This window comes from Moschus berezovskii, chromosome 16 (genome assembly GCF_049115385.1).
Source record: "Moschus berezovskii isolate FMDL1 chromosome 16, NW_MosBer_1.0, whole genome shotgun sequence".
In the NCBI taxonomy this organism is placed as follows: Eukaryota; Metazoa; Chordata; class Mammalia; order Artiodactyla; family Moschidae; genus Moschus; species Moschus berezovskii.
Window position 1 is genome coordinate 55,052,560 of NC_142475.1, and position 25,529 is coordinate 55,078,088.

Sequence of the window (25,529 nt, forward strand, 5' to 3'; positions counted from 1 at the left end):
CCTTGCATTTCTTCATCCTTGGATTGGTACAGGCAGTCATCTTCTTTAGCTCCTGGAAGATATTATGCATCCCATTGTATATTTCTTGCCTTGTGTCCCAAAATGTTCCCTGATATTAGCTGAAAATGTCCTCTCTGAAGGGAGGCTATTTATTCCTCTTGCCTATGGATAACTGGCCAGTGAGTGCTTTGGCCTCTCCTGCTGTCTTCCCAGCATCTTTGTGTTCACAGAGGCCATCGCAGTCTGATGGGAGAGGCAGAGCACCTCTGAAATACTCGCAGTTCAGGCAGCTGCGAAGGGGCATAAGGTGCCAGTTCTGTGCATTTCCTCATGCCCCAAAAAGAGGTACTGATGACCTCTGTTAAGATACACAACCAACTGGCTTTCTGGTTTACTTTCCTTAGGGAGCAGACGGAATAGCGGGAGCTGCTGGACCACCAGGAATCCAAGGACCCCCAGTAAGTTCCTCAGTGGACAGGATCTGCCTTCAGCATGTGTTTGGAACTTCCCAGAACCTCAGGTGTTTGCCAGCCCTGCCCTGGTCCTCCCTGACTCCCATGGCCCACGTTCCAAGGGTCGATTGACTACTAGTCGACCACAGGAGGACTTGCTTTCTGTTAGAACCCTGGTTACCTAACCTGTAAACGAAAGGTTTGGATGAAATGACCTGGCCATTGGCTGTTCCAAAATTCAGTTTACGACCAGTTCACACTGGCTCAAGGTTTAGCCCCTTGTCTCTAGTCCTTTGTGGTGCGGTTTCCACTTGGAACAGGTGCAGGGGACTAGAAAGCCTGGAGCTGCTCCGTCCTGAGCCTGTGGTATGAGCGGCATGTCAGGCAGGAGTAGCCACTGTTACCCAGCTCTTCAGAAAGCCCTGAGTGAAATGAGAGTGAGGTTAAGAGTGAAAACGGAAGTTGCAGGTTAGGATCCTAAAAACGCACAGGTCGATTTGGTTGGAACCCAAGACTTTTATCTCAGAAACCAGCGTTAAATTCATTGCATGAAGCTGTGGGACCATTCTTGGCTTCAGCACCATGAAGCAAAGATGAATATCACTTTAGCAGGCATTGTGTTTGTAGTCACTACATGCATAGTCTCTTAAAGGGATTTATAGTCCCCTAAAACCTCTTATCTCATCTGATGGCTTTTTATCAATAGGAATCATTGTCTCTACTTTATAGATAAGGAAAGTGGGCATCAGAGAAATGCAGCTACCATTTCAGGGGCACGCAGTGAGGAAGTGTCAGGGCCAGGTGCAGACCCCACTCTATGGAAATTTCAGGGTCGTGTTCCAGGTAGGACTATTGCTCATCTCACACGCTAGTAAAGTCATGCTCAAAATTCTCCAAGCCAGGCTTCAGCAATATGTGAACCGTGAACTCCCAGATGTTCAAGCAGGTTTTAGAAAAGGCAGAGGAACCAGAGATCAAATAGCCAACATTTGCTGGATCATGGAGAAAGCAAGAGAGTTCCAGAAAACCATCTATTTCTGCTTCATTGACTATGCCAAAGCCTTTGACTGTGTGGATCCCAATAAACTGTGGAACATTCTGAAAGAGATGGGAATACCAGACCACCTGACCTGCCTTTTGAGAAACCTGTATGCAGGTCAGGAAGCAACAGTTAAAACTGCACATGGAACAACAAACTGGTTCCAAATAGGAAAAGGAGTACGTCAAGGTTGTATATTGTCACCCTGCTTATTTCACTTATATGCAGAATACATCATGAGGAACGCTGGGCTGGAAGAAGCACCAACTGGAATCAAGATTGCCGGAAGAAATCTCAATAACCTCAGATATGCAGATGACACCACCCTTATGGCAGAAAGTGAAGAGGAACTCAAAAGCCTCTTGATGAAAGTGAAAGAGGAGAGTGAAAAGGTTGGCTTGAAGCTCAACATTCAGAAAACGAAGATCATGGCATCTGGTCCCATCACTTCATGGGAAATAGATGGGGAAACAGTGGAAACAGTGTCAGACTTTATTTTTTTGGGCTCCAAAATCACTGCAGATGGTGATTGCAGCCAGGAAATTAAAAGACGCTTACTCCTTGGAAGGAAAGTTATGACCAACCTAGATAGCATATTAAAAAGCAGAGACATTACTTTGCCAACAAAGGTCCGTCTAGTCAAGGCTATGGTTTTTCCAGTGGTCACGTATGGATGTGAGAGTTGGACTGTGAAGAAAGCTGATCGCTGAAGAATTGATGCTTTTGAACTGTGGTGCTGGAGAAGACTCTTGAGAGTCCCTTGGACTGCAAGGAGATCCAACCAGTCCATTCTAAAGGAGCTCAATCCTGGGTGTTCATTGGAAGGACTGATGCTAAGCTGAAACTCCAATACTTTGGTCACCTCATGTGATGAGTTGACTCACTGGAAAAGAGTCTGATGCTAGGAGGGATTGGGGGTGGGAGGAGACGGGGACGACAGAGAATGAGATGGCTGGATGGCATCACCGACTCGATGAACATGAGTTTGAGTGAACTCCGGGAGTTGGTGATGGACAGGGAGGCCTGGCGTGCTGTGATTCATGGGGTCGCAAAGAGTCGGACACGACTGAGTGACTGAACTGAACTGAGGTCAACCCTACCCTGGTATCTCTGGACTCTGGTGCCAGGAACACTTTAGGGGTCAGCCAGGAGAACTCCTCCTCCTCAGATGAGGAGACACAGCAGACAGGGTGAGGTCACTCATCCAAGGTCATACAGAAAATTAATATCCACGTTAGGAGTGAAGTCAGTTTGAAAATTCGCATTTTGGCGTTCTTTCTGTTAACTCCACGCTGACCCGCTGTGTGGGATGGTGAGTTAGGGGCAGGGGGATGCCAAGATTGAAAAATAAGAGCCACGTGGTTCTTTTTACTATTATCATCTGGCTGATACTTTAGAAGCAGCCCACCTAGATGTTCCAGGCTGAATAAAGTATGAACCATACTGCGGGCAGCTTTTTATTGATTCTCAGACAGAAAAAGATTGCCCAGATAAAAACTTATTGTTTGCCCGAGGAAAATAAGATTTGGGGCCCAGATGTAAATCCTCGCATTCCTAGGAATTAAATGGCATTAAATAAGACATTGATTCTGTCCTTGCAAGTTACGCCTTTGCTTGAAGCTGTCCACTGTCCTCATATTTCAACATAAACATCAAACCACAAAACAGCTGAAGTTTTCTTGGCACAAGCAATGAGTATTGTAGTTAAAAAACAAATAAAATTAAACAAAGAATTTACATGGGGAGAGAAATCTAAAACATTCCTATTGCATTTTGAATTAAAACATATAAACCACTTGCCAATTTTTTTGACATAGAGGGAAGGCCCTCATTTTTATTTCTGTTCCATTGAATAGAGTCTCTTGTCATTATGTTGTAGAAAGAACATCCATCCATTTACTCTTTGTTGTTTTTTTAAAACGTAGTTTGAATATGTAAAACACCCGTGAAGCAGTTTGAATATAGGATCCTAGTTTGTTAGGATTTTTTGCTAATCTTTTATAGCTATCTTCTGATGGTACAGCTATCAGCTATCTGTTTAGACAGTGAGTGTCTCACCTTTATCAAGTATTTTCAACATCTTAATTTGCATAAAACGATCATGGTTTTTCTTCTTCCCATCTAAATTTAATTGGGTAATCTAATGAAAAATTAAATTGCATAATTTCTATGGCATGCAACAAGTCATGAAAACAGGCTTAGGAACAACCACACTGACTCCTTATTGAGTCTTCAACTCATCTGATTGGAGCAAAAAGACCCTGAACAGTGAATGTTTTAGTCTTGTGGGCCACATGGTCTCTGGTGCAGATACTCAGTTCTGCCATAAGAAGGTGAAATCTGCCACCGACAATGTGTAAACTAATGGGTGAGATTGTGTCCTGATAAAACTTTGTGCAAACAGGCTGAGAGCCAGAGCTTGCTGACTCTTGTCCTAGATTCCTAGTGTTTACATAGTAGGATCTCTGGAATAATAAGCATCCAAGGAGGTATCTGGGAAGCTCTGTTATTGCTGTTTAAAAATACCTAATGTGATTGAATATTTGGCCCAAGTTGACAAAAAAAACCCACTTTATTTGTTAATGTGTTTGCAGGTGTTGTGATGCAGGGAGGGGATGACATTTTTTTGTTTGCTTTGTGATTATTTTACATTGGTGTAAGTGACAGTGTCTCTGGATAATCTCAAATATCATGCAACATAAGTTTACAGAGATGTTTAAAGTTGTTGTCAATTCCAAATGTGGAATGTGGATTAGAGTGTAAAACCTGACGCCAGTGTCTTACTGCAAAGGGAAAGCAACAAGAGGAGATTCAGAAGTTATCAGGACTTCTAAAATACTCATGGTAGAGACACAGGGTGATATAAATAAGCCCACTGGGGTAAAAATGGTAACACTGATGACCCCATCTGGTTGACTGTGGTGTGTGTTTTTGGTGACTAACATGGAAAGGAAGTATTAATTAAGGCAGCTTGGTAAACACAATCCTTCAAAGTCAATTTCGTAGAGCAAAAGGGATACTAAATGCCACCATGGATGGTAAAAAGCTGGGGAACCTCGGGATCAGAGGGCGGCAGTAACAGAACTATCTGTTGTGTGTATCCCCGGTCAGTTCTTTTTTTGTCCTGTGTCCTGTGTGCAGAAGCCCTGCAGGTGCTGTGTCTGTGCTGTGAGGCAGGCTCCTGAGATGCGGGCAGTTTGGGGACAGAGTGCAGAGCTGGATCTGGACCCAGGTCTCTTGGACCTCTATGCCTCTTCCCACTGTGCCTTCCAAGCCCTAATTCCCCCTGAGTCTATGTAATAAGGCCAAAGTGAGTCGCAGTCTGCACACCAGCTGTGTGAGTCTGCCCTGCCCAGGGCACCTCCCTGCCCTGCAGAGAAGCAGCTCCTGGAAAGGAACAAGGAGGATAAGGACTCCCTCCAGACCACGAAGGCGATTCTGTGTGAGATCACTCACCTCCAGAAAAGCCAGCCCAAGAAATTTAATGGTGTTCTGTGTTTTGGATCTTTTAGGGGAAAGAAGGTCCTCCTGGTCCCCAAGGCCCATCTGGATTACCCGGCATCCCAGTAAGTGGCTTTTTATTTTAAATCGAGTTTCTCTGCTACAAAAATATGCCAAGAAAATGATATTTCACCATTGTTAAAGCATGTTTACTAGGGGACTTTTTGGTACAATAGAAAATTAGGAAAAAAAATCACTAAGCAAAGTCAGTCCTAATCTCATTCTTTCTGTATGTATATATTTGTTGTTGCTTACTTATGTAAATAAAATTTTCATCTCTCTCTCTATACACACACAGCACACACACACGTAACTCTGATAATGGTTTGTGATAATATAACCATTTTCTATTTTCCACACTGGTATTAAATGCTCATAAATTTTACATACACTCTACCCAATAAATGTATCAAAATTATATGATTATTCTTCATTCCCTGATAAACTTTATAACTATTTTAAAAATCTACAGTAGATTATTTTATATGCATAGCACTTTCCTTACTTGTGTAGGATGGTGCCCAAAAGTGAAGTCTACTTGTCAGAGTGTAAGTGTACTGGTCAGAGTGTAATAATATCTAAGATTCTTGAAACATACTGCAAAATTGTACACTCAGTCGTATCCGACTCTCTGTGACCCCATGGACTGTAGCCTGCCAGGCTCCTCTGTCCATGAGATTCTCCAGACAAGAATGCTGAAGTGGGTTGCCATTCCCTTCTCCAGGGGATCTTCCCAACCCAGGGATTGAACCCTGATCTCCCGCATTGCAGGCAGATTCCTTACCACCTGAGGCACCCGGAAAGCTTGCAGTTCTGGACTTTTCAGTTTGATATTGGGTTGGCCAAAATGTTCATGTGGATTTTTCTGTAACATCTTATGGGAAAACCAGAACAAACCTCTTGGCCAACCCAATATATTTCTCAATAGGGCCAGACTTTCCAGTATGTTAGTAATGAGGCTGGTCCAGGAACACCACCCGTTGCCTTCTCATTGAGAATACGTCCTCGCGTGGCTCCACGCCTGGAGTATGCCTGCTCCTGGCGCCTCTCCTGGCCACAGGCCCCGCCCACCGCCCTCCACCACGTGTCCTTTTGTTCCAGCTGTGCTGGCCTTGTACTGGCTTTCTTTTGGGTTCCTAAACACACTGCACCGTCTCCTATCCAGGCCATAGGGCCTTTGCACATGTGTCTGTGTGCCCCGCGAATGCCCCCTTGTCACCTCCTTCACTAGTCGATGCCTTTGATCTTTCCCATCTCATCCCAGGCATCACTTCCCAGAAGTGCCCTCTGCCCCCAGGCCAGGGTAGGCTTAGTCTCTTTCCTTTTGTCTTAAGTGTCTGTCTCAGCAGGTGGTATCGCATCTTTATGTCATGGTTTGATCCATGACCACCTCCCCCATTATTAATTGATTTGATTATTCAACACACTCTAATTAGGCACCTACTAGTAGCTAGGTCTGGAGACATAAAATAAGAGTGGCTGGCAGTCACTGGGTTATGTTCTGGGCTGTGGATTCTATGACACCAGGCTGTTTTGCTCCCCACACGTGCTGAGCACATGGAAAATATTACTGAAATAAATATGTGGGTGAATGAATGGTTTTCGTGGGGCCCTTCCTCCTTGAATGTCTGATAAACGCCCCCATTGGTCAAGGAGGCATTTCCTGGGCATCGCCAGTAGCCCTCACTGCAGCCACGCAACCACGGAGATTAAGTCCCCTGTCCAGGGTGCCCAGATCTTAAAAAACAGGCTAGGATGTGAAACTCCTGTTGGTATAAACTGCAACCATGTGGCCTTGTGTGTCAGAGCATCTGGGGAATGTTTGATTTCATTCCAGCCAAAGGTAAGGAGAGAAGATCCCAGTTTGAATTTTGTGCCAAACCCTTATCATCAAAGTCCTGGGGTAACTGGAGAGGAAAGAAATGACCTTCGATGTGATTCTGTGATTGAGAAGAATTCCTCCTTCCTCCCCTCTTGCCTCCCTTCTTCCCTTCCCGTGCAAAACTCACCAGCTCATGGTTATCGGCAGATGGGAGCCAAGATTTTGACCTCCATGGTTCCTCGTGAGTTGAGCCCCGTTTCTTCCTGTCTCGTCAATTCTGTCGCTGTAAAATCCATTTTCACTCCACGGCCCTTCCTCCCAGCTGCTCTGCGTTACTCTGCCTTCCTCTAACAGGTCACCCTTATCTAGAAAACTCTCCCTCTCCCTTCTGCCTGGGCGGTAGGAGTCATAGTGGTTTCTGTGTGCCTGGTGCCAACCGCAGGGCGGGCTGTGGGCACATACTCTCCACATGTTGACCTGCGTAGTCCTCGCCACAGCCCCACCCCTCGGTTCACGCCGAGGTCTCCAGCCTCCAGCCCCGGCTGCTCTCCTTGCTGTGCTGCTCTCACCCTGTTCCAGGGGCTTTCTCTGCTGTGCGTGGGTCTCTTGACCCTCCGCCCCACCACTCCGTGCAAGGGGAGAAGCAGTTTCTGGAGTTAAACTCTTAATTGAGAAAAGGACCAATGCGGCCTGGCCTCTGGGCCTGCCCAGCTGGCTTACCTGGTGTTACCATGGTTATGCCAGGAGTGGGATCGTTACGGGTTACGGATGCACATGGAGCATTGGCTAGTGGCCCGGGTGGTCAGTAAACTTAAATTACCGTCCGCAGTGCTTCCCCCGGTGCCCGGGCGCTGACGTTGCAGGCGCTGATGAGGGGCGCTGTGTGATTTCCTGCATACCTGTCAGCGTGGGAGCAGCTTCACTGCTGGTGTCGTTTGCTGTCGCTGGTTGGTTAAGCATCTCAGGTGGCAGCACTGATTCTGAGCCCCCTCATGACTCTGCCAGGCAGGTTTGTCATCTCTGTTTAGGAGAGGGGCTGCTCAGAGCTGAGAATGTCAGCAATTCACCCAAGATCATACGCATTGTTGGTGCAAGCCTGTTCTAACCTTGCCCGCCGTGACTCTGGTTCCCGCAGCCCTGCTGCCTGCTGCTTTCTTTCCCCGGAACCCGCCCAATCTAGGGAGCCCCGGATTGGAACCTAAGCCTGTGTGATGTATCACTGTCCTCATCTGCAGAGAGTCCTGCAACCTCATAGTCTCTTAGAGAAACATGAGGCTAACGGTGTCTTGATTGAGAGCAGCGGGTGGGCTGGTAGGGGTAGGGAGCAGGTGGGAGTCGTAGCTTGATTTCATAGAAAGAAAGGTGACATATTGGTGGCCTTCCTACGCCCAGACGTGGCCCTGGCTGTCATTCTCAGCGCCCCTCTCAAGTCCCAGGAGTTCCTTGAGTCCTCGGGGTCCCTGTCACCTTCATCAGAAGCCGCATCCTCACCCCCTCGTTGCTGTCATCAACACAGGAGGCCTGGAGATGAGTGTATAGTGTCCTAAGTTAGAGAATGTCCAGGAGGGGCTTCTCTTCATCCATAGCCATAAAAAATGACGCCAGTGCACTGTACTGCTTTTCTGCTGTGCGCCAGGCGCTGCCGAACAGAGGATCCAAGTCAGAATGGTGCTGCTGGGGAGGAAACCTGGAAGCACAGACAGTTCTATTGGTCGCCTGTGGATGTAGCTGTACACCTGGCGATAAAAAAAGCCTGTCCTTCCGTCCCTGTTGGCGTCTGTGGCCAGATGACCGGTTTGAATTTCTCTTGCAGGGAGAAGAAGGCAAAGAGGGCAGAGATGGAAAACCAGGGCCGCCCGGAGAACCGGTAAGGGACTCTGGTTTCTCGTCACTTACACATCAGAGCAGCCGAAACGGCCGCTCTGTATCCGGAGCTTCCGGGACCCAGGCACAGTGAGAGTTCTCTTCCGTGTACATCTTCATTTTCTTTCCCCCAGAGCCCAGCAGGGTATTACCATTTTTAATTTTGTTTATTGATTAAATTAAAATATTTTATGCCAAAATTGCAACCGCCCCCAGGAAAAGGAGCTGGCTTTGGGTGCTGGCTCCACTCCATGCAGGCTTGTGATCTGGTGTGAGTCAGAGCCTACCCCAGGCTTCAGTCTCATTTCAGACAGAACGAGAATAATAGTAGCCACTTGCTGGAGTTGCTGAAGAATCAGATGAGGGGAGAAACTGGTTAAATGCATCAGGCTTCTTTAACTGTTAATTGATTTAGTGAGTTACTTTTCCCAACTGCCATAGTTTTAACTCCTGGTGAGGTTAGAACCGTGGAGCCTATAGAGCCGCTAAGTGGAATTACATAAAAATCTCTACAGTGAGGTTTGTGTTCCAGTTGATTTGTCTGATCATAACTATTATGATTCATTCTGTGTCTTATGTGACTCCCCAGAAGCATCTTCATTATCACTTTTTACTCTTCACCAGATGCTGAAAGCAGAATTCATTGCTGAGAGGAGAAAAGAGAGCCCAGGGCAGTGAGCAGAGTGCAAAGCTCATCTGAGCTGCTGAAGGCTGATGCCCAGCAGAGCAGCCCCAGTGGGCAAGGGGCAGGTAGCCAGGCTGAGGACCTGGCCAGGGAGAGAGAAGGATAAATGTCTGCTGCGGGCACACCAAGGGCTGGGGTACCGTGTGCGCCATTACATTTTGCAGTGTAACCCCCAGAAAACCCCTGTGGGGTGTGGGTATCGTTATTGGTCCAGATGAGAAAACTGAGGACAGAGAGGTTAAGTAGCCTGGCTGAGGCCACCCAGATGGTAAAGGAAGCAGTCAGGACCCACACCCTGAAGGCTGACCCCAGCCTTCAATACCACAGAGCAGGCCAGCAGCTTGTTTGCAGGAAGTGGCAATGCAGGAGGTATGGGAGATGGGGGCCGATCCCTGGGTCGGGAAGATCCCCTGGAGGAGGAAATGGCAACCCACCCCAGGATTCTTGCCTGCGGAATCCTACGGACAGAGGAGCCTAGCGGGCTCCAGTCCCAAGAGGAGCAAGAAGTCGGACACGACTGAGTGGCTAAGCACATACGCACCACGCACTATCCCGAGAGGCTGTCAGTGACAGCACAGGATACCTGCGTGAGGCCCTCGGTCTTCATACAGCAAGGTTTGTGCCAGGCGCTGGGCGTGGACGGATAGGAGGCCAGGTCTGCTCTGGGTCACCACTGGCCGAGTCCGTCCACGGGAGACAGGGCCGGCTCTGCTGGGAGCAGAGGGTGCTCAGCAACTCCCCCCCATGGCCCCCCACAGCAGGCAGTCCAGAGCTCACCAGGCAGCTCCTTCTGGGGTTTCGGGGTGGCCGTCCTGACATTTATCACTCTGAGCTGCTTGGGAGGAAACTGGCAGAGGATGGGTGGCGTCAGAGGTGTCCTCCGAGCAGACCGGGAGCCCAGGATGTGGCACGGGGTCAGGCATGGGGAGCAGACCGCAGGGGCAGGCACCGAGTAAGGAGGTGGGACCAGGAGAGGACAGCTGCTGGCGGCCGGTGAGTGTACGGTCCAGCGGGCATGCGGGGTCCGCCCCCGGAGACCAGCTGAGAGCGGGTGAGCAGCACACCCGCCTGCCCGCTCCCACCGTTGCCGAAGGACAGAAAGCTGGGGTGTTTACCATCACCTTCAGCTGCTTGAATGGAGTATAGCTCCAGGGGGCCTGGACTCCTGTGTTCTTGGGCCTTCTGTACCCTCAGGGTCTGCGCACTGCCCTCTCCCTGAGCAGAGGCTTGACAGAGTGACAGGAGCCCCTCAAGGGGAGCCCAGGGTTGGGGTCCAGAAACTGCAGCATTGACTGCAGGTGGTGGCTGGTTGCTTTCCCCTTTGACCTGGTCCTTTAAATTCCTGTGCGCTGGGGACACGGAGGAGCACAGTGGAGAGACGGGTGGGTAGATACGCAGATGAGTAGACAGGCAGCTGTTAAGAGTTGCCCATTGCATTATTTTTAATAGGAGACATTTGAGCATGAATTACAGCGTGGGATGAAGTTCGGAGACTCTGGAGCCAGATTAGCTGCGTTATAACCCCAGCTGTTTGACCCTGAGCAGGTCCCTTGGCCTCTCCGTGCCATGGAGTGTTGTCTGGGGGAGGAAGAAGTGTCTCCTTCATGGATCGCAGTGAGGACTTAGTGGCACCACTGTGTGAAGCACTGGCTGTGCTGGTGCATAGAGCACCCTTGGCAGTGGCTGGCGGCCGCCCATTTCCTGCTACAGCTGGGGCCAGTGCTGGGCGTCCCACTTGACTGTGGGGCCGGGGCCAGGCTCGGCCCATATCCCCTCCGTCAACAGGCCCTATGGAGGAGAGATGGTCCTGAGTGTACAGCTGAGAAACAGATCCAGGGGAGGGGATAACCCCCAAGACCACACGGCTAGACTTGGAGGAGCTGGGACAGAGAAGAAATTGACTTAAAAATCAGAGCTTGGTGTCCCGCCCTCCTCTCCCTGTAATTCTCCCTCTAAATCCACGGATGCTCTTCTGCCTCTCCTGTGCCCACTCTTGGACCCCATCTGATCCTCAAGGTTGATCAGCTGTGGAAATGAGGGAGGATTTGGGGGTAGGTGTGCCCTCCTGTGCCCGTCTCCCCATCAACCACCCGTGGGCTTTCACCCACTTTCCCTGCTCCCCCAACCCTCTCCCACCCTCAGCACTTTTATCTGGACTTCAGCACCCACTGGCCTGTGTTTATTGCTCTGTTCTATCCAGGGCCATACAAGACTGCTGGTAAGGAAGACTCTTGAATAGCAGAATGTCCCAGTTACTTGCGTAGAGTTAGGAGATAGGATGGGATCAGGATGAGTCAGTTGCAGGCCCACCCGTCACCGGCACTGGTGCTGGGGTGAGGAGAGCATCCTTTCGGGTGTCGCTGGGATTCAGTCTGGCTCTGCTGTTTATTAACTCAATGAAACTAACTTTGAGCCTCAGTGTCCCCTTCTGTAAGATGCAGTTGTTAGTAGCTGCCTTGCGGTGATTTTGTGAGTGATATAAAGCTACTTCTGGCTTGGGTGTCTACCTAATTTCTTATCCACACCAGAACAATCCAGAGAATTAAATAGGGGCAACCATGAATGGGTGTCTCAGAGATGAACCTTGTGTAACCAGCACCGTCCCAGGAAAACCAAGAGTCTAGTAGGCTGGACTACACCATGCTGTTCTGTATGGGCTGAAATGGACCATGGTGCTGGGGGGTAGGGTTGGCAGGTGCAGAGACTGGCTGGTGGAAATGTCATGTGAAGCCTGGGCAACCAAGAATAGGAAGATCCTGAAAATACTGTCCTCAGATTTTTCTTTTCTTCTTTATCCTCAGGGCAAAACAGGAGATCCGGGTATACCAGGACCAGAGGGTGCCCGCGGTCCCCCTGTAAGTGCTTAGTGTGAGAGAGTGTGTGTGTGTGTGTGTGTACTGTCATCCCCATAGAATAAAGCCACCACCCAGTTGCCTGTGACACTGTGGGTCGGGTTCTCTGAGACCACCCAGCCATGGATTCCAGAAGTCCCTCCCTTCCAAGACATTGGTACTTATATGCAGTAAATCCAGTCACTTCCCATGCCATTGCTATGAAATTTATTTCCCCCCTGGCAACCACTGTCACAATGTGGCTACTCTAAGTTTCCTTTGTTCTTATCCTATTTATTACATTTTTAATAGGCTTTCTCTGGATGACAGACCCTAGAAATGAGTCTTAATTTACATTCTGAAACCTTTCCACAGCTAAAATATTTTTTCCAATTAGAAGTGTAACTCATTTTCACTGCATAACGATAACAAATGATGATGGTCATAAAAAGAATAAGAAAAGCAATGTTATGGAGAAGAAACTTGAGTTAACATAATTCTACAACGTGGAAGTAACGCTCTGTTAATAGTCTGGTATGAGTCTCAGTCCTCTGTGTATGAAATCCAGCATTTATGTGTCTAAATCTGTATCTATCATTTAGATATTTAAATCTGTATCTAGCTGTTGAGCTATTTATTATATACATAAACAAAGATATCTCTTCTACAAAAATGAACTCTGTGTATTTTAGGGTTCTTGGGCTGTTTCTTTTTTTTGCTAAATGCTTTACTTCTTTATAATTTCAAAGTTGTTTACACAGTTCCTTAGATTTTCTTTTGGGAAAATGTGATTTTTAATGAAAATCTTAAAATCCAATTATCTAGATATAATTTTGCCAGATATAAGATTGCAAGAAGTAAGAGAAGAAAATGCTAGTTCTCCTTCCTTAATTTGCTTCTCTGTTAAAAAAAAATAAAATCAATAACTCACCTGGCTAGTATTCAATAAGGAGATAAAACACAAAAAAGTACTTTCCTTTTTCCAAAATTGCCCTGCTTTTCACCTGATTGCACCAGGAGAAGAAACCAAAGACTGCAGAATATCACCTCTTTGGAGGATTAAAACACAGAATTAGTGATTTTTTTTAAGGTTTTTACTGGCTTATTGGTGGAGAAGGAAATGGCAACCCAATCCAGTATTCTTGCCTGGAGATTCCCGTGAACAGAGGAGCCAGCCGGCTACAGTCCATGGGGCCCCAAAGAGTTGGACACAGCTCAGACTGAACTACCACCACCACCACCACTGGTTTATTATTGGAGGGAGGGGTTTCTTGGTGTGTTTGTTTCTTTGTTTTTTTCAACCAAGAATATCCATTTGTTGAGAACTGTGATGGGGCAAGGGCCATCTCTCAACTGAGAATTGTAAGGAGTCCTGCTTCAGTGCAGGGATAGAGATTAGAGACCCAGGCAGGTGATGAAACACCCACTCCTCTGGCTGGCTAGAAGAGAACCGAAAAGCAAAGGAGAAAAGGAAAGATATAAGCATCTGAATGCAGAGTTCCAAAGAAAAGCAAGGAGAGATAAGAAAGCCTTCCTCAGTGATCAATGCAAACAAATAGAGGAAAACAACAGACTAGGAAAAACAAGAGATCTCTTCAAGAAAATTAGAGATTCCAAGGGAACATTTCATGCAAAGATGGGCTCAATAAAGGACAGAAATGGTATGGGCCTAGAGAAGCAGAAGATATTAAGAAGAGGTGGCAAGAATACACAGAAGAACTGTACAAAAAAGAACTTCACGACCAAGATAGTCACGATAACGTGATCACTGACCTAGAGCCAGGCATCTTGGAATGTGAAGTCAAGTGGGCCTTAGAAAGCATCACTACGAACAAAGCCAGTGGAGGTGATGGAATTCCAGTTGAGCTATTTCAAATCTTGAAAGATGATGCTGTGAAAGTGCTACACTCAATATGCCAGCAAATTTGGAAAACTCAGCAGTGGCCACAGGACTGGAAAAGGGCAGTCTTCATTCCAATCCCAAAGAAAGGCAATGCCAAAGAATGCTCAAACTACCGCACAGTTGCACTCATCTCCCATGCTAGTAAAGTCATGCTCAAAATTCTCCAAGTCAGGCTTCAGCAATATGTGAACCGTGAACTCCCAGATGTTCAAGCAGGTTTTAGAAAAGGCAGAGGCACCAGAGATCAAATTGCCAACATCCGCTGGATCATGGAGACAGCAAGAGAGTTCCAGAAAAACATCTATTTCTGCTTCATTGACTATGCCAAAGCCTTTGACTGTGTGGATCACAATAAAATGTGGAAAATTCTGAAAGAGATGGGAATACCAGACCACCTGACCTGCCTCTTGAGAAACCTGTATGCAGGTCAGGAAGCAACAGTCAGAACTGGACATGGAACAACAGACTGGTTCCAAATAGGAAAAGGAGTACGTCAAGGCTGTATATTGTCACCTTGCTTATTTAACCTGTATGCAGAGTACATCATGAGGAACGCTGGGCTGGAAGAAGCACAAGCTGGAATCAAGATTGCTGGGAGAAATATCAGTAACCTCAGATATGCAGATGATACTACCCTTATGGCAGAAAGTGAAGAGGAACTCAAAAGCCTCTTGATGAAAGTGAAAGAGGAGAATGAAAAGGTTGGCTTGAAGCTCAACATTCAGAAAACAAAGATCATGGCATCTGGTCCCATCACTTCATGGGAAATAGATGGAAAAACAGTGGAAACAGTGTCAGACTTTATTTTTTGGGGCTCCAAAATCACTGCAGATGCTGATTGCAGCCATGAAATTAAAAGACGCTTACTCCTTGGAAGGAAAGTTATGACCAACCTAGATAGCATATTAAAAAGCAGAGACATTACTTTGCCAACAAAGGTCCGTCTAGTCAAGGCTATGGTTTTTCCCGTGGTCATGTATGGATGTGAGAGTTGGACTGTGAAGAAAGCTGATCGCCGAAGAATTGATGCTTTTAAACTATGGTGCTGGAGAAGACTCTTGAGAGTCCCTTGGACTGCAAGGAGATCCAACCAGTCCATTCTAAAGGAGATCAATCCTGGGTGTTCATTGGAAGAACTGATGCTGAAGCTTAAACTGCAATACTTTGGCCACCTCATGCAATGAGTTGACTCACTGGAAAAGACTCTGATGCTGGGAAAGGTTGGGGGCGGGAGGAGAAGGGGACGACAGAGATTGAGATGGCTGGATGGCATCACCGACTCTGTGGACATGAATTTGAGTGAACTCCGGGAATTGGTGATGGACAGGGAGGCCTGGTGTTCTGTGATTTATGGGGTCGCGGGGAGTCGGACATGACTGAGCCACTGAACTGAACTGAACTGAACTGAAGCGTTAAGATGGACAGACCTGGGCTCAGCTTCCGCTTTGCCATTTAATAACTCTGTGGCCTGGATCAGGGGACCTTTCTGAACCTGTTTCTTCTCCTATGAAATGGGCATCAGGGCATTTCCCGCTTCTGCAGTGTGGTTGTGAATGCCATAGGAATTTACCAGCCACGTGTCAGGTATGTTGTGTGTGGCTTCCTTTACTTGATGCTTTTCTCCATGATTACTGGGAGGAGAACAACCAGGGTCCCTGGCTCTGAGCATGGCTGGATCTGGGACTCGAGTGTCTTGGAAGAAGATCCCAGGACCCATGGAAAGGGGACTGGCCTGTTTTGAACAGTGGAGAGCACTGTTTACCTCTTTCTCAATCCTGAACAGCGGCCCTGCAGAAGTAGATTCCCTGTCACTTATAGATACAGACAGTGAATTCCAGGAAAGAGAAGTAAAGCTCCCACGGCCCATAGCTAGAGAGCGGGCACCAGACCAGGTTCGTTTTCTAACCTGGCTCCAAAGGCAGCCTTGCTCCATCACACTTACTAGCATAGGACACCCCTTTCTGCCGATCAGTCCTGCAGAACTCTGCCAGGTGGGTATTTTTATTATCCTCATTCCTTAGATGGTGGTGTTAGAACTCCAGGCGGTCAGCTGACTTCTCTGAGCTCACAGGGTTGAATCTGGAGTCAAATCCGAGGGAGTGCGTCTTCCTCTCCCCGGCTCTTCCCGGAGTCTCGAGCTCCTCTTTGTACTGCACTGCCCCACAGCCTGGGGAGTGACCCTCACGGCCTCCTTCCAGAGGCCACCATCCTTGTCCCTCAAGTGGGGAGGGGCAGACATAGAACACATTTCCAGGATGACAGCCACAACTACACAATGGCGGGGCCTGCAGGTCAGAGCTCTTATCTAATGGCTGAGCCTGAGGGCTGGTATTCTCCCCAGAAGGGCCTTCACTTGCTCTTGAAAACAGGAGATTAAAGGAGATAAGGGCTTCCCTGGGGTCTCAGATGGTAAAGAGTCTGCCTGCAATGCAGGAGACCCAGGTTCAATCCCTGGGTCGAGAAGACCCCCTGCACATATCCGGCAGGGGCTGGCTGCCTCCTCCTGCTCCCCTCCACCCCCTGGAGTCCACCTGGTCCGGCGTTACCAGCCTGCTCCCTGGTGGGATAACGTCGTCCTTTTTCTTCTAGGGCTTCAAGGGACACACAGGCGACTCTGGCCCGCCTGGCCCCCGGGTAAGTGGACATGTCGCCGTCAGGCGGTCCCCATGCACCCGAGGGGGCACTTCTAGACACAAGGCTTCTGGGCCCTGGAGGGACGGGCAGAGCTGTGTCCCAAGAGAGGACAGTGGCAGCCATTAGAAGCATCGTCCCTCCCCGGTTAAGTGTTTCTAGACGTTTCTCCTGGGGGCCTCACACTGATGTCCAACCAGTTTGACCAGGTCCGCCTGGAGTCAGGTGCGGTCACTGCCGGCCAGAGGATGGGGGTGGTTTTCCTGAGGTCCCAGAGCTCGTGTGTGGACACCTGCAGCTTATCCCAGCTAGGAAACCCTTGGCCCTGTCTTCCTGTGCTCCACCTTCCTCTGTCTCTTCCGAGTGCCCCAAACAGAGGGATCCCTTGGGGGGGGGGTCCCCCGGGTGAGGCCCGCTGCTCTGTACAGGTAGCCGAGGTGCAGCAAGAGGCCAGCAGGTTGGCGCGTGGGGAGACGGAACCCCAGCGGTTTGCCTGATCCGGCAGCTGGTGATTCCCTGCAGCTCACAGGGCTCGCGGCTGGCCTTGGGGGCACTGCAGACCCCACTTGGGGGCCAGGACCTGGGGTGGGGATGCTTTCGGGTGGGCGGTCCTCCTGGTCTTCCTCCGCCCGTGCTCCCAGGCACAGCGGCTGGGACACTGGCGTTCCGCATTTCTCTCCCTAACAGCAGCTGTTGTGTTTCTGCTTCTCCTAGGGAGAGCCCGGCGCCACGGGGCCCCCCGGCCGGGAAGGGTCACCAGGGAAAGACGTGAGTGTGATGTCCGGCGGGGCCTGGCTGGGCCTGTGGGGGGAGGGGTGTAGATGGTTTAGACCAGGACCAGTAGACGCTTAGAACCCGGGCAGGGGAGTGGGTACCACGGTGGAGGGAGTCACAGGAGAATCCTGGGAATCTCTGGGTGACGTCTCGCCTGCCTGCCGGCACCGCGGGCCGCCTGAGCCCTCCTGGCAGGGCCGTCTGACGTTTGTGGACATGGCTCAGCCTCCCAGATGTGGGTGCTTGGTCAGGAGCACCAGCTCGCGGTCCTGAGGTCCCAGGTGGCCCCGTTCCCAGCCCCTGGCACCCTTCAGGACCTGGCTTTAACCCCTGGTGATGTGTCCCCCCAACCCTGGCTCTTGATGTACGTTGTCATCTCTGTTGATCTGTGGTCATGAGCTGGAGCTGGAAAGGCTCTAGCTCTTGTGCTCTTCCTTAGCAGTGGGATCCATTCCACAAACCCACCCATCTGGCACGTGGGGGCCCTGCAGGTAGATCAAAGCAGGGCAGCTGCGTTGACTGGAGCGAGGCCTCTCCCCTGCCCTGTCCCTCAAGGGTGCCTCTCAGTGCTGAAAGGCAGATTGAGAATCCTGGGCTCGCTGACCCCTCTCGCTCCAGTTTACAGTGGAGGGTGTGAGGGCAGCCCCCTGGGCAGGGTGTGGAGGGTTTGGCTCGCCCAGCAGCTCAGGGTGCAGCGAGGACAGGCTCCGGAGGCCCGTTCATGGTTCAAATGCCTGCTTCCATCCCACTTAGCTCCCTCTTTTCATGTAAAACCCCCATTTTTAAGGGTGTTGTACAGTCTAATTTGTGTAGGAGTATGGCCAAGCTTCTGTCTTTTTCATTTATAATATGAGGAGATTTATACCCTGGTTAGGAGTCTGCCGGGAAGACCATGTGGGAGGCGGTGGCGAGTCCCCACTGCTTGGCACCCTGGAAGTTTCTGTAGACCTTCCAATGGCGTTTTTCTTGCTGTGGAGACTGAGGCAGGAGTGGCCACAGGTGACTGCCCAGCGACTCAGAGATGGGACGCCCAGGAAGTTTCTCCTCCCTGTCACGTCTCTTGGCTCCAGGTGGAGCCCCCGAGATCGCCATAGGTCCGGGTGGGCCAGGTCTGCACGAGTAAATTAAGTCAACAAGTGTACAAATGGGGACTTAGGTGCAGGAAGTGAGCTCCTCCCGTGGAACAGCTGGTGGTTGGTGAGGAGGCATGTTGGGCACCATTTGTTGGGTCTCCAGGGCACCTGGGGGAAGTCTGCTTCCACCATTTTCATGCAGTGACTCTGGGGTGACGTGACCTCTCTCTGTTCCAGGGTGACAGCGGACCTGCAGGGCCACAGGGTCCCCAAGGACTGAGGGGCCTCCCGGTGAGTTCTGCCTTGAGGCCAGCCCGCTCTGTGCTTGGCAGGCCTGTTACCATGGTGATGCTTGGTTGGTTCATCCTGGTACAGCACTGTGTACCATTAAAAACGACAAAATGTCTTTGATGTTGTTGCTCAGTCGTGTCCGACTCTTTGCGACACCATGGACTGCAGCACGACAGGCCTCCCTGTCCTTCACTTTCTCCTGGAGTTTGCTCAAACTCGTGTCCATTAAGTAGGGGATGCCATCCAACCATCTCATTTCAAAACATCTTAAAGTAAAGTGAAGTGAAAATCGCTCAGTCGTGTCTGACTCTTTGTGACCCCGTGGACTGTATGGAATTCTCCAGGCCAGAATACTGGAGTGGGTCGCCTTTCCCTTCTCCAGGGAATCTTCCCAACCCAGGGATCAAACCCAGGTCTCCTGCATTGCAGGCAGATTCTTTACCAGCTGAGCTATGAGGGAAGCCCTCAAAACGTCTTCAGTTCAGTTCAGTTCAGTCAGTCGTGTCCGACTCTGCGACCCCATGAATCACAGCACGCCAGGCCTCCCTGTCCATCACCAACTCCCGGAGTTCACTCAAACTCATGTCCACAGAGTCGGTGATGCCATCCATCCATCTCATTCTCTGTTGTCCCCGTCTCCTCCCGCCCCCAATCCCTCCCAGCATCAGAGTCTTTTCCAGTGAGTCAACTCATCGCATGCGGTGGCCAAAGTATTGGAGTTTCAGTTTTAGCATCAGTCCTTCCAGTGAACACCTTAGCAGTTGGTAAATAGCCGCTGCCCTAAGCCCACCCTTGTGGCCTAGCACACACTCCCCAGGCTCTTGTCTGGGACCAACTACCGACAGTCCAGATATTAAAAAGTTGCCACTTGACATGGCTGGGGTACTGTAACAGCCCCCAACCCAGAATCATGAGCCAACATTAGGAATCTTGGGGTTTGAATGTGCTCTGTATTCATTCCCTATGGCTGTCATAGCAAAAGGACCAAAAACACAGTAGCTTAAGCAACAGAAATGTACTATCCCTCAGTTATGGAGGCTAGAAATCTAAAACATTCATCATCTCAGTGTTCTGTGACCTAGGAGTCCAAGGTCAAGGTGCCAGTAGAGTTGGTTCCTTCCGAGGCTCTGAGGTAGAGTCATTCAAGGCTCTCTGAGCCTCTGGTGGTTTGCAAGCAGCCTCTGACATTCCTTGGCTTCTAGAAGCATCACCCCAGCCTCTGCCTCCATCTTCACATGGTTTTCTCCCTGTGACATTTCTCTGGTCCAAATGTCCCCTTTCTATGAAGACACCAGTCATATTGGATTAGGGGCCCACCCCACTCCTGCGTGACCTCACCTTAGTGAATTACATATGCAGTGACCATATTTCCAAATCAGGCCAAATTCTGACACTCCTGGGATTAGGACTTCAGCCTATGGATTGGCAGCAGGGGAGACTGTGAGTTTAGGGCTCCCGAGGAATTTGTCTACAGCTTAGGAGCATTCTTGAACTTTCTGATTTTTATTCTATCAAGGATCTTACTGGTTATATATGTTCATCTGTATTACAAATGGGCACAAAATGCCCATCAAGTTAAAGCATGTTACGGTTGTGAGTCTGTCCTGGAATCTGGAGTGCGTGGACCTTCCATCCAGTAGCCACGTGATGCTGCACCTGCCATAGTATCTGATATCTCTATCCACGCAGTCAGCGGTGCCCCTCACAGAGGAGGAGGAGGGCATAGAGGCAGGATCATGCATCCCCAGCTGAGACCAGGCCTCCAGGGATGTGAGCACTTTTGTTTGTTCCTTAAGTCAGCATCTGAGTGGAGAGATGAATGGATAATTCAGCAAATGTAGTCCCGATGATTTACCATGCCTGTGCTCTGGGCAGCAGTTACCAGCCCAGGATTTTTCATGCATGTGAACTCATTAAATATTTATCATTTATTATGAGTTAAATATCCCAAGCTCCATACTGTAACTCCCCAGGCTCCTCTGTCTGTGGGATTCTCCAGGGAAGAATACTGGAGTGAATAACATTCCCTTCTCCAGGGGGTCTTCCCAACCCAGGGATCAAACATGTGTCTCCTGCACTGCGGGCAGATTCTTTACCATCTGAGCCACCAGGGAAGCCCCATAGTGTTGGTAAGCAGCCTCTAAGTAAGGACGTGGAACCATGCTGGTCCGAGTCACGGTTCTGTGTGAGACCAGCCCTCTACATCCAGCAGTCTCTGGCCCTGCTTCCTGCCCTGTGACACCCTGGCAGAGTATCCCGGCAGAACCCTCATTGCTGTTTCTTCCATCAGGGTAAGAATGGATCGCCTGGATCACCGGGAGAGCCTGGCACCCCAGGAAGCCCCGTGAGTACTGTCCCTCTGCTGTGATGCAATCAGGGCAAGCTTTGGAAGGGTGTGTGGTTTACATCACCTTGTGTGGTCTCTGTCCCCAGAAGCCTCAGTGGGAAAACATGGTATTTGGATGGTAGGAATAGGCTGGAGGCAAGAGGATCCAGGAAGGACCCCTTTCGTGTGATTATGCGCTTAACTCTGTTGTCTACAACCATAGGCATCCAATAGGGGAAAAAAAAAAAGCTATTAAAGAATTTTTAAAATGTGTAATAAAAGTGCGAGTTAGTTGTTTGATTCATTTAGAGGGTGGAAGGACAGGTCAGGCCCACGACCCTTAACATATCAGAGAGGGTAGGCATCATGCATCGTAGGGCTGAATGTAACCCAGAGTTGGCTGAAGAGGATCCTCCTGCTGGTTGGGGGGTGGGGAGAGGGGAAAGCAAGAAGGAACAGCGGGCGGGGAGTAGAAAGAGGCGGGGCTTGAGCAGTGTCCTGATCACTGGATACTGGATTCAGGATTTAGGGTTCAGGTCTGGTAGATGGTGAGACGTGGTGGAGAAGACAGGTCTTTGATGAGGCCTAGGGTTGGATAAGTCAACGCCTGTCCACTCATCTCCTCCCACCCCAGCCTTACTGTAGATTTATTAGCTAAAATTGGCAACCCTCTTGAGATGGCCATCCTCATAGTTTGGTACTCAAGCAGTAATTGCACGGGGCAATGAGCAGACCCATATGGCTGGCTAACCGTTGTCACTGTGGAAATCAGGATGAGCAGCCCATCCTGGTTTGCCAGGAACCCTCCTGGTGGTCGCACTGAAAATCCTGCCTCCTGGGAGAGCCATCATTCCTGGGCAGACCGGGCACCTGGGCCCCCTGTAGAGCCCCATCTTCCCGTTGGACCAGGGACAGCCGTGTAGGAACCATCGCAGGAGTCTTGTCACCTGTGCTGAGACATCTCAGACAGGAAGGATTGCGTCACGGGGCTGATCTACCCCCAACGCAGAGCTGGCCGCAGAAGGGCTGACCCACATTTAGTGGCTTCCCAGAAAGGTTGAAGCTGAAAGATTCCAATACACTTTACACCCAAAGTGAGCCAAATCATGAGAATCGCTGACCAGTTGAGAAGAGGAACTCCGCCTTTTCGGGGAGGTCACTTAGAGGGGCCCCATATACATCAAGCGTGGTGGCTTAGTCACTGAATTGTGTCTGACTCTTAGGACCCCATGGACTGTAGCCTGCCAGGCTCCTCTGTCCATGGGGTTTTTCCCAGGCAAAAATACTGGAGGGGGTTGCCGTTTCCTCCTCCAGAAGATCTTCCGCACCCAAGGATCGAACCTGCATCTCCTGCTTGGCAGTCAGATTCTTAACTGACCGAGCCACCAGGGAAGCCCATACCCATTAAGGTGTCTTGTTAAATGTTTGTCCCTTTGTGTTTCTGCTGTTTGAATGTGGAGGCCGTTGACTATTCACAGGAAATTCTCCTCCTGTCCTCCACCCATGGGTGGGATTCTCAGCACAGCTTCTCTGCCTAACCCAGCCCTTCCATTCCAGGAAAAATCTTTTGTTCACATGCTCAGAATAACAGAGGGGCTATGAGATTTCTGACTCTTCTTGAGTTGGCCCTTGACCTTAAAGAGTGAATGCCCCATTTTCCCTCTGCAGGGCCAGAAGGGAACCAAAGGAGAAAACGGCAGCCCAGGGCTCCCGGGCTTCCTGGGTCCCCGGGGGCCTCAGGTGAGCATGGACCCTGTGGGGATCGCCCTGGCTGGACCCTTGATTACTGTCGTTGCTCGAGACGACTCTAGCCAAAGTGTCTGTTTTAAAGACACTTGTGTTACATGTAGCATGCTGATGAAGCTGTACAGCTAACTGATACTTTTTCTGTGTCGTAGGGGGAACCAGGAGAGAAAGGAGTCCCAGGCAAGGAGGCAAGTGCTGCACCCCTCTCCTTCTGGGGGCCCTTTCCTGTGGGAGACACAGGGTCGCTGCACAGGCGGGTGGCGTGTGCTGTCTCACGGGGCTCCAGGCTTTGCAGGGCACCCGCACTGGCTTCTGTATTCTGCTGTTACTGTCCTGAAATCCTAGTGCCTTCTTATTATTTTATTTTTCAATATTTGTTTATCTGGCTGACCTCGTCTTAGTTACAGCACGTGGGATCTTTGATCATAGTTGCAGCATGTGGGATCCAGTTCCCTGACCAGGAATCAAACCCAAGTCCCCAGCATTGGGAGCTCAGGGTCTTGGCCACTAGGAGGTCCCCCTAGTGCTTTCTCAACGAAGCTCCGTGTTTTCACTCTGCATGGGAGCTGGTCCCGGGGTCCCATCTTGATATGTCTCTCTCACTTATCGCTCTCTGCACCCAGCGCATCGGCAAGTCCTGTTTATTAACAAGATGTGTCCGTTCTGACGGAGAAGGCAATGGCAAGCCACTCCAGTACTCTTGCTAGAAAATTCCATGGATGGAGGAGCCTGGTAGGCTGCAGTCCGTGGGGTCGCTAAGGGTCGGACACGACTGAGCGACTTCACTTTCACTTTTCACTTTCCACTTTCACACATTGGAGAAGGAAATGGCAACCCACTCCAGTGTTCTTGCCTGGAGAATCCCAGGGACGGGGGATCCTGGTGGGCTTCCGTCTATGGGGTCACACAGAGTCGGACACGACTGAAGTGACTTAGCAGCAGCAGTCCGTTCTGACTCCCTAGCACCTCTCAGCTCTGTGCAGCTCTCTCCATCTCTCCCACTAAGAGACCTGACTGAGACCATCACCTCTCACCTGGGCATTTGCAGGGACCTCCTGACTGGCTTCTTATGTCCAGCCTTGCCCCCCGGGGTCCTTCCCCACCCAGCAGCATGATGGCAGTTTCTAGCTCAAGCCTCAGCTCTGTACTCCTCCGGCTCTGTCAGCAGAGATGCTCCAGCCCTGGTCACTCCCTGACCTCAGGATGAGCAGGGGCAGGGGTGGGGAGGGATGGGGGGGATAGGTAAGGGCTTTTGGAAAAGATCTTCCGGCACATGTGAAGCACTGGGGAGAGAATGTGGCATGTTTCAGGAATTGCCAGGCGAGGGTGACGGCTGCATAAGAGCGGGGGGTTATGACCAGGCAAGAGCAGGACTCTCGGGGGACCTCCTGTCTTCTGCAAGCAGCAAGGACTAAGAAGGGCAGAGATGCTCCTGGTGAAGTGACTGCTGTCCTTTGCTTTCATTGCAGGGGGCGCCTGGGAAGCCAGGAGAGCCGGGACTCAGAGGAGAAAGGGTGAGTGGGACACGCGGTCACGTGAAGGCGACCTTCCCGGGGGCGAGGGACCTGTGTCCAGGGCTTTAGGAAGCTGCCCTGCCAGGGGAGCAGCTCATGGGGGCTTCCCTGTTCTCTGTTCCCCCACAGAAGTCGAGGGCCCACAGCGGGAGGTTTTTCCCATTGTTGGGGTTTTGTTGTGGTTTTCATGGTTGTTATTTTAAGGAGTAAAATCATTGCAATTACACATTCAGAGGCAAGCATGCCAGACTTTGACAAATCTCCCTGTCTCCTCCCCGTATGTGAAAGCCTGTGCATGACATGCTTGGACCCCGAAGTGCCAATTTGCCAAGAACCAGCTTTGTCCCTGGAGGTGACAAGGGAACAGATTTTCCCATAATGAATCGTCTTGGCGCTGTGCTCAGAAGGCTTTTCTTTACATTGCATTCCTCCAAAAAAAAAAAAAACAACAGGGTAAAAAAATCAATTCTGTTTTGGAAGAAACACTGGTGAGGGGAGGGGACGTTCTCTCTCCCATAACAACCGCTGTTCCCGCCAGAGAAATTAAACAGTCTCCCGCATGGCTGGCCATCACAGGGTCCCACTGCTGCCCGACGCGGAAGGCACTGCCACCCCATACCCAGCCTAGGTTTCTTTCTGTGGCCCCACAAAGAGTTTGTCTCTGCTTTCCTTGGACATTGCCTGGGTGAGGACTGGCCTCCCCCACACACCAGAGAGAGATGGCAGCCGAGAGGTCGGTTTCTCACCCCGCCTCGGTCTCTCGCCCTCCTCCTTCTCAGCGACCGTGCTTTTCGTGGTCGTTGGCCCCTGAGGATGGACGCAGGGGCCAGGACTGTGGCCGTGAAGACAGCCAGGAGCTGGCTGGAGCTGCCGCACGCTGGAGTTTTGGTTGGGAGCCAGGGAATTCAGGCCATGAACCTTCTTTAATACTTAATCGATAGATAGAAGCTTCTCTGGTACCCAGTCAATAAAGGAGAGTTGCCTTCCCCCGTTAAGTGGTTCCGTGGAAGGTTGCCAGACAGCGGTCAGGCTCCTCACATCTTCCACTCTGGAACATTTGAAATATGGGACAGGTCCT

At 50.1% G+C, this 25,529-nt stretch overlaps 1 protein-coding gene across 1 annotated transcript in view; it reads left to right on the forward strand.

Moving 5' to 3' along the window:
- COL22A1 (collagen type XXII alpha 1 chain) overlaps positions 1 to 25,529 on the forward strand; it is a 210,104-nt gene that overhangs the window by 175,804 nt on the left and 8,771 nt on the right. Inside the window, exons 48-58 of the mRNA XM_055432494.2 lie at positions 405 to 458; positions 5,004 to 5,057; positions 8,628 to 8,681; positions 12,164 to 12,217; positions 16,686 to 16,730; positions 17,442 to 17,495; positions 18,812 to 18,865; positions 21,156 to 21,209; positions 22,860 to 22,931; positions 23,090 to 23,125; positions 24,407 to 24,451. Of these exons, the coding sequence (XP_055288469.2) occupies positions 405 to 458; positions 5,004 to 5,057; positions 8,628 to 8,681; positions 12,164 to 12,217; positions 16,686 to 16,730; positions 17,442 to 17,495; positions 18,812 to 18,865; positions 21,156 to 21,209; positions 22,860 to 22,931; positions 23,090 to 23,125; positions 24,407 to 24,451 (576 nt within the window). The remainder of the gene's footprint in view (positions 1 to 404; positions 459 to 5,003; positions 5,058 to 8,627; positions 8,682 to 12,163; positions 12,218 to 16,685; positions 16,731 to 17,441; positions 17,496 to 18,811; positions 18,866 to 21,155; positions 21,210 to 22,859; positions 22,932 to 23,089; positions 23,126 to 24,406; positions 24,452 to 25,529) is intronic.